The sequence below is a fragment of the Spodoptera frugiperda genome, chromosome 7 (assembly GCF_023101765.2).
Source record: "Spodoptera frugiperda isolate SF20-4 chromosome 7, AGI-APGP_CSIRO_Sfru_2.0, whole genome shotgun sequence".
NCBI classification, from domain to species: domain Eukaryota; kingdom Metazoa; phylum Arthropoda; class Insecta; order Lepidoptera; family Noctuidae; genus Spodoptera; species Spodoptera frugiperda.
Genome location: NC_064218.1, coordinates 2,093,974 through 2,106,171, shown reverse-complemented (window position 1 = coordinate 2,106,171; position 12,198 = coordinate 2,093,974). Strand labels below are relative to the sequence as shown.

The 12,198-nt window shown below is 35.2% G+C and overlaps 3 protein-coding genes across 5 annotated transcripts in view; 2 read left to right on the top strand and 1 right to left on the bottom strand.

The window, feature by feature from the left end:
- Positions 1-5,152, top strand: part of LOC118265647 (major myo-inositol transporter IolT-like) — a 38,583-nt gene extending 33,431 nt beyond the window's left edge. For both annotated transcript variants that reach the window (XM_035578645.2, XM_035578646.2), the window contains exons 7-10: positions 246-402; positions 2,984-3,258; positions 3,703-3,830; positions 5,040-5,152. In XM_035578645.2, coding sequence (XP_035434538.2) covers positions 246-402; positions 2,984-3,258; positions 3,703-3,830; positions 5,040-5,083 — 604 coding nt within the window. In that variant the 3' untranslated portion in view covers positions 5,084-5,152. The remainder of the gene's footprint in view (positions 1-245; positions 403-2,983; positions 3,259-3,702; positions 3,831-5,039) is intronic.
- The window catches only part of LOC118265648 (hemicentin-2), a 307,809-nt gene that overhangs the window by 153,729 nt on the left and 141,882 nt on the right, over positions 1-12,198 (bottom strand). The window lies entirely within an intron of this gene.
- Positions 8,457-12,198, top strand: part of LOC118265651 (synaptic vesicle glycoprotein 2C-like) — a 32,523-nt gene continuing 28,781 nt past the window's right edge. Inside the window, exon 1 of the mRNA XM_035578654.2 lies at positions 8,457-8,617. Within this exon, the coding sequence (XP_035434547.2) occupies positions 8,575-8,617 (43 nt within the window). The 5' untranslated portion in view covers positions 8,457-8,574. The remainder of the gene's footprint in view (positions 8,618-12,198) is intronic.

Sequence of the window (12,198 nt, the reverse complement as noted above, 5' to 3'; positions counted from 1 at the left end):
GATTTACTTCTGTAGGTACAACTCTTAGCAAAAACCAAGCGTGCAAATATGTTAAGTCACAAATTAAAAACCTCAGCTCAATTTATTTCGAGAATTAATTTGACATTTAAACAACAAACAATTTTCAACTTTCTGCCGTTGAAGTTAAAGTACAAAATTACATGAAAGCAATCGGTGGTGACAATTTCCACGGGAAATTACTTGGTAAAGATAGATGAATATACAGTGTGTTTCTTTTTTTGCAGACACAACGTTATACGGTTGTGGTTTCCACAGCTGTCGACAATTGTGGAACATTACAGTCTAGAGGGTGGTCAAAATTTGTGTGGCCTATTAGATGAATATACAGGCAGTTTGAAAGTCAAAAGTTCTTCGAATTCTACTTCAGATGTCTGCATACCGGTAAGTCTAGTTTAAAATTTATTGACTCTAGCTTTTTTGAAAAGTGTTTATTGAAAATAATTACGTGTAACATATTGTAATCATTTGAAATTATGTGTTTACATATAGAACATCAGCTTAAAAGCTATTATTAATTCTGATTAATTATTATATCGTTTAATCCACACTTCGTGTTAATTAGAATTCGGTAATTGGGATTTCTATTTATTGTATCAAGACAAACATTAAATATAATTTATCTAAATTAACCTAATGCTACAGTACAATGTACACCCACTTTTTACCATAGCGTTACAAGTTCCATGTTATAGAGGGTGAGCCTATTGCCATATACTGGACACAAACACCGTGCTACTACTGAATGATTTTCAAAAAAAACCGAAAAAGCCCAGTAATACTTTGCCCGACCAGGGAATCGAACCCGTGACCTCTTCCCCGGCAGTCGCACTAAAGATCACTCGATGTGTGACTGCGACAACGAGACAGTTTATCTAAATTACAAAACCCAAAAAAAGACATTATAAACTATAAAACCCTCCAATCTTAGTTAAAACCAATAAGAAAAACTTAAGATCAAACTATCAATTGGACAATTGGCTTGAAACTGCAAAATCTGAAACGTACCAATTTTTCATAACTCGCCAACAGCTTGAGAGTAAGTTATCTCGAACCAATATGAAGACAGTGATATATGATTGCTGAAAACTTCGCCTTTCAGTTACCTACTTTAGAACCAATGATGGGAACCTCCGGAGACCTCAAATTGAGTTCCGGGGAAAAATACCCTCAGTCCTCTCCCTCCCATGATTTATATCAGAGGTATAATGTTTCACTGAAATCGACCTCTCCTCTGAAATTGGGTAACAAACAAACTGTTTCAGATTTGTTATGTAAGGCCAGTGTGGTGTCCAATTACAGAAGATTCGTGATTTAGATGTTTTTTTTTTATAATTGAACTTTTTTTTAGAATTTGTATTATTAATGTATTATTTTTAATTTGTCAATGAGTAATAGCTAAGTTTTGTGGGTTATGACGTGTGGCTATTCAGTTGGGAGCGAGTTTAGACAATTTTCGAAAATCTAAGTTATATCATATTTTCTGGTGTTGCGGGTGTTCAAGGGCGACGCTGATTGCTTACTATCAGGTGATCCGCCTGCTTATTTGCCTTCTTTTCCATAAAAAACCTCACAAATAGATATGTGTAAAAATAATATAAATATTTGATGAATTTGTTTGGGTTTACAAATGGTAAACATTTTATTTTCAGGATCAGTGTCGTGTGTAGAACACATGCCAATAATTTATTTTCAAAAAACCTACACTTCAATTTTATTAATTTCTTTTGTTTTGATTTGTATAGCTAAATACAGCCTATGTCGTGAATCCAGGTTTAAATTAAAAAGCTAAAATATAGCCTATTTTTGTGTTCAGGTCCAAATTAAAATTGTTTATCGAATATCGAATCGGTTATTTAGTAAAAAAAACCCTTACATTTCGTTAATATCCGCAGCTGTCATAATCTGGAAACCGTAACACAGTCAATTACAAAAATTAAAATAAAATATTTTTCACTGAACTGCACTTATAAAGTTGTCTCCCATAAAAACAATATAAAAAACAAACTTAATTTTGCCGTCGATAAAATTAACATTTTCCATGCCACGAAAACCTATAATGGGCGGGGTTTGACACGCACTGTGGGTGTTTTTGAGTCACAACGTGGGCCTAGTTATATTGTCCCTTATTGTAAGTTTTTCAGTGTGTATCTTTAATTAACAAAGTGATACGAAGTTTAAAGCTAAACCCATCCAATTAGGGGAAATGTGCTTCAGCAAATAGCTTCCCCACAATAATTTGACGCGGTCTAGTTTGGAACTACACACACCCTTAGCAATGCGGTTCAAGTTCTGAAACCACAATGACCTCCATTATTTATCGTGGCACTACCTTTATTAATATCAATTTCAACTGTCCAAAGTTTTAAATGTAGATCAAAGAAGTTGTTAGTATTTATTGTTTATGTGTGTCAGTTTTAATTTCTGTCTATTGATTTTTAGAGATAATAATATTTTATTGTAGTAGTACTAATTATCGAAGTAAAATTTTTAGTGAACTCAAAAACAGAAGTTATTATTTTTCATGGATAAACGTCCGCACTCAGAGTTCCCTGACTTTAGCAATTGTTTTTGGAACACACATACATACATAGCCTTACGCCTGTCTCCCATGGGGGTGTGGGCAGTGACAAAGGAACGCCAATTGTTACGAATCTTACATACCTAGTTCACTTTATCAACAGTCATCAGTCTTTTCATGCATACTCGTCGGTTAATATTGTTTATGGAACACAATGATTAAATGGCTCTGAGTACTATAGTAAAAGAGCTAACGAATCGGTACTGTTATTGAAGTTCCTAAAACTGTGACAAACATCTATGTTTATACAGATTATAAATTCAGCATTCTATTGTATCATTGTCATAAAAATATAGAATACATTTGTCCTTTGTCCACCTCGACTATAACCATCCCTTACGTATCTTCTATCATAGTTTACTCTATTATACTATTTCCTTACAGCACGTAAGCGGTTCAGAAACCTACATCAACAGCATAATCATTGGTCTCATCAGCCTTCTCCCATACTTCATCAGTGGTGTCATCGTGAACAAAGTTGGCAAGAAGGTTCTACTGTTCGTTGGTGGTGTCTTGTCTAGCGGATCCTTGCTTGGCCTGAGGTGGTCGAATTCTAAAACCATGATGGTCGCATTCTTCTCCTCAAACATTGCTGTAACGCAGACGATGAAGAGTTTGACACAGGTCGTGTTGATTGATGTGTTTCCTACTGCTATGAGGTAAGGATGACGAGATGAAACTACATTGCTTTCTCCTTAGTATTATTTATTAGTATATGTGTCTGTTGTGTTGATCCACAAATTGTTTTGAGTTTCGAGTCTAGGTGTCATGTGCATATGAACTTGTATATTTGCTAATGCATCGACGACACAGGAGAATATCCTAGAGTGGAGCAACGTTAAAAAATACTCATTGTAACAGGAAGTTTTTGAAATTGTCGTTCCAAAGACTGTACTATAAAAATTAATAAACCTAATTGTACTAGGTCGTTGCCATAATTAGAATGGAACAAAGAACCTCTCCTACAATCATAGTCGTACCAGTATTCTTTCGTCGCATATTCTTTAATTCTCACCACATTTATGCAAACACGCAGTCATAAATGTAAAGTATTTGCAATGAAAATTTCTGTATTAATAATTGTATTTCTTTCTTTCCACCAGGACGATATCATTATCTCTAGTTATGCTGATTGCTCGCATGGGTACGTTGGTCGGCAACGTCACCTTCCCCATACTCCTAGCCATGGGCTGCTCCATACCTTTCTACACGATGGCTGCGCTCATGGGATGTAAGTATAACCTTATTACTTATTATAGAATTATGTCACTTCTAAGACTTATGTTGTAGGGTGTAAACCATATGCCAGGGACTATATAATATTTATGTTCTTGGGTGTGAACTATGCCAGGTACAATAACTCCAAAGTATGTGATTTGTATTTTTGAAAATAAACATTGCACACAATAGGATTTTCTCCTGTTTCGTGCTTTTATGACACCAAGACCAGAACCAACATCCAACTTTGTGGTTAACACAAAAAGTTGCTCCTTGCAGGTATCAAAACCGCTACACGTTACGCGGCAGCCGGTTACACCAACCGTGCAGTCTATCATCATCATCATCTATGTCAATAGACGCTTCGTCAGTAGAATAGCATAGTATGTGAATATTATCACAAACACAATTTCGTAACAGTCCATATTCCATAATTAGAACACCCTTTCAGTAAACTATTAACAGAACCAACATCCAAAGCTTACCTTCCATATAAGTAAGCATTTTACATGCAATTTTCTAATATTACCCCAAAATGTTTGCGCTCTTACTCTTCCATAATGCATTGACATTAAAACCACTACCTGGTCTTATGAAATTCTGTTTCCTATGCAAAATATTTCCCAACTAGAAGCTTTGGGTAGCATCTAGTTGCTATTTAACATTTAAGATGTAAATCACATTGTCCTGGACATTCTGTTTAGTCGGTAAACCTGGTTTTGTGATGTTTTGTTACGTGTGCAAACTGTGGATTTCATACTAAATGCGTGCTACTTTTCGTTTATTTTTAGTCATTGTTATAAAATGTTATTTTTTTTTTTTTGTTATATGTGTGGATTTTACCTCCACACTCAGAGTCATTAATCGGTTACTTTAACCCGTCCTTAGCAACTGTTTTCGGAAAAAATCGTTACTAAGGAATAGTTTAAGTAATTTACTTTGTTATATAATTAATGTCGAAAGATTTTATGGTAATAGGAAATCAATTAAGGAGGAAATAGTTTAAGTAATCTTTATCGTCTCTTAGCACGGTATTTGGTCATATATTAATGTCGAAAGATACCACAATGCTTTGAAACTAGGAAATCAAACTTAAATACTAGTTTGGTGGATTGAGGTACTTGATTAAAGTGTCGAAAGGTCGTAGAGAGTCACTGACTGGTCGTAGGCCTATACGTAATAATATTTTTGATGCTAATAATAATAATTTTCCTTGTTTCAGTTGTCGTGATATTAACTGTATTCCTGCCAAAGAAGAAACAATAAAGTACTTATTAGGATTATTATTTAGTTATAAGTTAAGATACTTAATAAATATACCACTATTTATGTTGATTTGTATTTTTATTTTCAAACCTCTAACATACGTTTTCCATCGATCACATTACATCAATAGTCAAAGTCAAAATTATTTATTTCAAATAGACAGGAAGGGAAAGGCACTTTTGAACGTACAAACCAAATATCATAAAACTAAAAAATGTCTGTCGATCGGTCAGTCCTTTAGTGAAGCTATTTGCTCGTTCCAAAGTGTAGATTATTACGGAGAAGAATAAGCAAGAAACTCCATAGGTTACACTTTTTCAATCAGGTTTACAATACAATTCTTGGTGACAATACTGTTGTTATTGGAGTGTATCTGAACATACTTAGGTGTGATTTACATAGAACATCTAAAGGCGTCTTCAAGGGACCCATTAAAAATGTATACAAGATGTCTACCTTTACATGTCACCCTTAAACCCTTCAAGTCTTCTCATTTATAAAGGCGATAAGTTTCATAAAGCTGCATAATTATAAAGGGCATTCTCAATCGGCCGCTTTCTTTTAATCTTAATTAATTAAATCAGATGGAATGTTCCAGAGAACAATAGCTCTGTTGAGGACAGGCCTTTCTCTCAATGTTCCTTGTGTAGCTATAGCTATAGTCTATAGATGGGTTCAATGCAAAATGTATTGTGGCAGATTCTGAGATGACAAACAGCTATGGTTGTTGAGTTAAAATTGTCTCTCACTTCTAAAATATGTTTTCAATTTGAGTTTAGCTTTTAATACTCATAATAATGAGCATATGTAAATACTCATGATTTACCTAGCTGGTGAAGTTGATGTGAAAAGTGAACCAACTTATAAAATAACAAAAGATTCGTTAACTAGTTTCTATCCACAAACTTTAAAAAAGAAATAGATGTTTTATCTTTTCTAACATGCTTTGTCTTGATGATAACAATTACGATACGATCTTGACGTGTAAAAGAGTTACATTGTAACCTATTTGCAAAAATAAATATCATTTATCATTTATGATACAATAATAATGAAAGAAATTGGTGCAACCGTTCTTAACATACACACACTCAACCATCGTACGTGCCATTTCCTTGTGCATAAAAACGAAATAAACAAACAACACTCAATCTTCTATCACAAGGACCTTTTCAATAATCTTCTGGGAATAAAAGCAAGGCGTTTGAGCATCAGGAACATGCACGAATTCTCTCGAAAGATCTTTACATCTTCAAAGCCCTGTGTGCCGTTGTACATTTGATTCGGCCATGCGTGCAGTGCCTGTCAGTCGGAATCGGAGCATGTTGAGATTTTTTGCGATGACGTGCGTAGAAAATGAAATGGACATTCTGTAGTGGTCCTTGTGGAACACGTGAGGAGTGACGTTCTAGTTCGAATTTTGTATGGATTGTTGTTTGCAGGTAAATGCTTCGTGTTAAAAGTAAGATTCAAGTGAGTGAAACAAAATTTATAAGTACAAGGCTTTGTTGTTAAATGAAATGTCTTTAGGATTCAAGGTTTAGGATCAAAGATTCCTACATAAAAATGAGGTTTACATATTGTCATAATTTTACCACGATAGGAAACCCTTTTTGGAATTGGAATATTGGAATTTTCAAAAGGCAAAAATTCGAAAGCAATAATTCTTTGTCATCGAATTGGAGTGGAATCCAATACCTCTTGCATAGCAAGTTGGCAGTCTTAATTGCAGCAGTCTTAACTCATCAAACAAAACAGTCAAAAATACTTTAAAAGAAATCTTATACAAAACACATCAATCCAAAACTATCAGATCACAGCTTATAGAACAGTTCGTAATAAACAGAGATCCAAGAGCTCCGTCAAAGGAGATTAGTGAAACTGTAACTATAAGTAATAGAAATCGCTTTATGTAAGACGATTATGATTAGATGAGCGATCGAGTGGGCGACGATACACCTACTAAACTAACTGTGATGTACAAGGTGTTACTGAAAGGGTATATAGTGCGTATCAAGGGTATTTAGATTATGATATGATTATGAATTATTGAGCAAAGGTTTTTTTACTTTACGTATATGTATAAATGTGTACTTAATCGGGCCTATGACAATACTTGTTTAAAAAAATAGAAACCGAAGTTTTTGTTAAATAAAACAAGAATACTACTAGGATGCCCAAAAAAGATGGCGGTACGAACTCGACATCTATGACAAGGATTGGCCGCAAAAAGCTTTAAACAGAGAGGAGTGGAAGGAGGCTAGAGAGGCCTTTGCCCTGCAGTGGGACGATCATGACTGACAAATCACCTCTAGGTTTGAGGTAGCAAATCACATAATTATCGGATTATTTACTAGCGAATTATCGTCGATTATCTTGTCTTTTGATCGAATTTAGAAATAATTTAAAACCAAAAGTTACTTGTGTTTTAGATCATTTTATTTTGAGCTAAAACTTTATGTAGTTCAACATTAGCCAACCTCATCTAATATTTTTTTATAAAATAACGCGTATAAGTGTTAATTCGTAGCCTATTTACAAAAATAAATTCATTTCATTTCACTATCTATTGTACTTTTGGGTTTAAGTATGATAATAGTGTTTTCAGAACACCCCGTAGAAAGGTAGGCACTTTTATCATGCGGAAGTGGATGAGTGACGTCAGCTGTGCGTAGGGCAAGATACTATAAGGGTGTCAGATTGGACGTGGGCCGTGATCGATCAATAATTCACACATACAGTGAGAGAGCCATGCTTGGGCACGAATGGGCCGGCTCGCCCGGAGTGATACCACAACTTCTTTAGAAAACCAGAGTGTGAAACGGGGCTTGTGGTGTATTACGTCGTGTAAAATGAGATTGGCTTTTTTTGAGGGGGGAAAATCATCCAATGTCTTCTCCCGTCTTGGGCGAGGCGGGAGGGAGTGTTAGACTCTTACTGACTACAAACCAACCCATTCCTACTCTCTAATCGGAACCGCGGTAAACCCGGTACCAAATCCCCAAAAGGCACTTGGTTTGGGCCAAGGCACTTGTAACTCTTCAGATGAAGCGAGTACCCATGGTCGCAGCTACCTTAAAGTAATTATTTCATTATCGAATCCCATTTAATTCTAAGCGTCATCGTAAGTCATCATACGTACTACGTATAAAATATTTGACACAAATCACAGAAATGTAAACTCAAGACAAACAGTAGCTATTCAGGAAAAGTACAATTATAGTCTTATCATTTTGATTTACTCTCTAAAGGCGACCAGTTATCAAGACCTCTCAGTCGCTCTACCTCATAAAGACGACTCATACAGCAAAAGGATCAAGACTAATTAGTTGTGAAACAAGGCCGTTTGTAAGATAAATTATTTTTACGTCATATAACATCATGTTATGTTACAATGTTATTAAGGAGGCTGCCATTGACATGAGAAGTACGCGTAATAGTGCGTTAGTAAAACATTTTTTGAAAATAAATAGTGAAGCTAAATTTAAAAAATGAGTGATCTGGATTTGCCCGCTTTAGCTGAGAGAGAAAGAGGTAAGTGTAAAGACACATGATTTTTCTTTCACTAGAGGACGCTGTGATGTTTTCCTTAGATAGAAACCTTCTCCTAACAATAACAAACCCAACAAAAAAAGGATTAGCAAAATCGGTTTAGCTGTTCTCGAGATTTGCGGTTAGGAACACATTCTGCGATTCATTTTTATATCATAGATGTTTGCTTATGTTTACTTACTAGTATGAGTTAAAGAAGGCAAACCGCGTTCGAATTCCGCTTATCTTTTTGAAGTTATCTAATTTTGTAACATACGTATTTGAACAGGAATTGTTTAAAAAGCTATGATTAGTTTAGTATATCTGTATACTCAAACTCAAACTTATAAATGCGTGTGTATACTACTGCAGTAAAATACATTTGTACTTTTTAGGGTTCCGTAGCCAAATGGCAAAAAACGGAACCCTTATAGATTCGTCATGTCTGTCTGTCTGTCCGTCTGTCCGTCCGTCCGTCCGTCCGTATGTCACAGCCATTTATTTCCGAAACTATTGGGCCTACATAGTTGAAACTTTGTAGGATGATGTATTTCGATAACCGCTATTCGAATTTTGAATAAAAAATAATAAATTTAAAAATTAAAGGGGGGCACGCCGTGCATGGAATTGATTAAAATAATTTTTTTTTTCAGCTGACATATCCGTGATGCGTGTCTATGGATAGGTCTTTAAAAAAGACATTAAGGTTCCAACAACCACTTTTCGTTAAAATCAATCGTTTGAAAGTTAGACGCTTCCAAAGTGGGAAAATGAGTGTGGAATGGGGGGCCCCATCTAACTTTTAAAATAAGAGAGGGAGAAGACTAAAAAAAATATATGCTATAGATTTCAATAGAAACTAACAAAGAAAATTGGTTTGAACGAGATATCATTATTAGTTTTTAAGAAATAAAACATTTTCAAAAACCGCAAATATAAGTTTGTCGTTCATACAAACACTATGTAAAACCAAGTTATTTTATAACTTTTATAATATGTCATCTACTTGCTGTTACGGAACCCTTCATGGGCGAGTCCGACTCGCACTTGGCCGGTTTTTCTGATCAGAAAAGCTAATTCAAAGTCGGTCATTAACTGTCAGTCTACCCGTTAGTAAAGCTAGGCTTCCAAAATGTCGTTCCATCGACCGATGTTGAAAATACTTATAGAAAAGATGTTGAAATGACCGTTTACCGTTCAACTATTGTACATACTGTTCAATGTTAATCTTTCAATCACTTCAAACTGGCTGAAGGGATCAGGATGTAATTTTAATAAGAAAAATGATGGTTTGGAATAACGCATAGGCTAATTTTTATCTCACTGGAACACTAGTGAAGTAGCTGGCAGAAACTAGTTCAAAATAAATAACAATTAGCAAAAGTGTGTATTCAACCGACTAAAGACACCACTAAAATTAATAATATATGTAAGTAAAAGACTGGAGGACTGCCTCGTTGGCTGAGTGGTTGCAAGTGCGACTGCCTGGCAAGGGGTCTCGGGTTTGATTCCCGGGTCGGGCGAATTATTACTGGGCTTTTTTAATGTTTTGCACGGAGTCTGGAAATGTGCCCGATATATGGCAACATAAATTGTGAAAAGTGAGTGTAAATTGCACAGTGGTATTATGTGTCATAATGTGCAGATCTGGCTACCACTTCGGGGATTAAAGGCGTGATGATATAAAAAAAAGAAAAAGAGACACCGAAAAAAGGAACATTACTCCACCATGACACTATGACTTGTAACAAATCGCCACGAAAAAAAAACCTTACAGAATATAACAAAAGCTAAAGTCTACCTATTTTCTCGTGACCTCAATATACAAATATCAAAGTGTCTAAATATAAAAAGTTGGCGGTATTGGAAACCACTGGGGGTCTTATTTTAGTCACAACTGAAAGCACACGTGCCAGCAACGATAATTTTTTATATATCGATTTTTTCCAAAATAGACTTTCGATGAAATTGACTTTTGTGTCTATGTGAAAAATGATGCTCATATTCGATAGAAAGTTAGCATTTTCAATCCTATTTTGTAGGGCATGCAGGGTGAGTTTGATTTTATTTCAGCTCTCTTTTATCTAAGGGGTGATTTAGCTTCGATATTTTCTTATGCATGATCACAATGTGTGCTAAAAAATCTCTTAAATGAGTTTTGTGGATTAGACTAAGTGCAGTCTCTATTAGTATTTGAGATTTAAAATTATATAGCTATATTAATAAAAATAATAACACTTAAAACATGAGTAATGAAAAGATAGTGTTTTAAGAGCAAAATAGCATAAAACTGAGTGTAATATCTCCACACTAAATTATGCAGAATATAATGAAGCAAAATATTCAGTTTACGCCCCATTTTTGAGCCATGCTTCGGCACGAATGGGCCGGCTCGACCAGAGTAATACCTCGGCCTCACACAAACTACCCAAGCGTTATTTCACGTTGTATGCGCAATGTTACCGAAGGCCCATTTACGCCCTTGCGATTGCTTACCATCAGGTGATCCGTCTACTCGTTTACCGGATAATAAATATAAAAATAAAAAGCAGTAAACAGGTAAACGACATTGCGCAACAAATACATTGCTCAATATTATAGCAGGTGATAAATTATTGCATAACATTCAGTAGACGTTATCTACTACTTTTAGTAGACGTAATAGAGAAACAAACATATCTTGTCATAACTGGTATACACTGAACTTTATTGCTATTACTACTTATTACTGGTAAAGGTAAAGAAATGTCACACTATTAGTTCAGTACATACATTTAAAAAATATTAATTTGCTGATCATAATATGACTTATATATCACATGCCGTTGTGGTGCGGAGGCTTAAGACGTCCGCTTCTCATATGCTCTCATGAGGCACCTTCATCACCCTCAGGGTTCGAAACCTACCAACGATGGCAAGTACCAATGTGACGATTTCGGAGTTATATGTACTTTCTAAAATTATTTAAACACCACTGTCAAACGGTGCAGGAAAATATCGTCAGCAGGTTTCCTCATGGGTTTATAATTTCTAATTATAAGTTTGAAATTGCCAACCCGCGTTGAGCAAGCGTGGCGGTTAATGCTCAAACCTTTTCATGTGGGAAGAGCCCTTTGGTCAGCAGTGGCCACTTATAGGCTGTTGATGTGATGTATGATGTGAATGTGAGTTATACAAATGTATCGAAAATTTTAGATTGTATGAAGATAAAATTTGCCATAATCAACAGTCTGTGACAGTACTCTGAGCTATGGACTTCGTCTACGCAAAAGGAGTATTTGTCATAATCTTAATGCGTTGCAGTGTTGTGAGTGCCGCTGCCATGACGCTTACTCTCACTAAATATAGACACATATACGTTTATTTTCCCTTAAAAAAAATTATACTGAATATTACACAACACAGGGCGCTTGTTTTCAAGAGGAAACCAATCTTAAGTCTTTCGCAGCCAATAGAAAACTGTTGAAGGCAAATCTTCCGCTAACGTCGGTAATCGGAGACCATTAATGTCAATGCAATTTCAATCCAATATAATCTTAATAATTATTCAATTTTAAAACTTATCTCAACCATAGCTGTTAAAA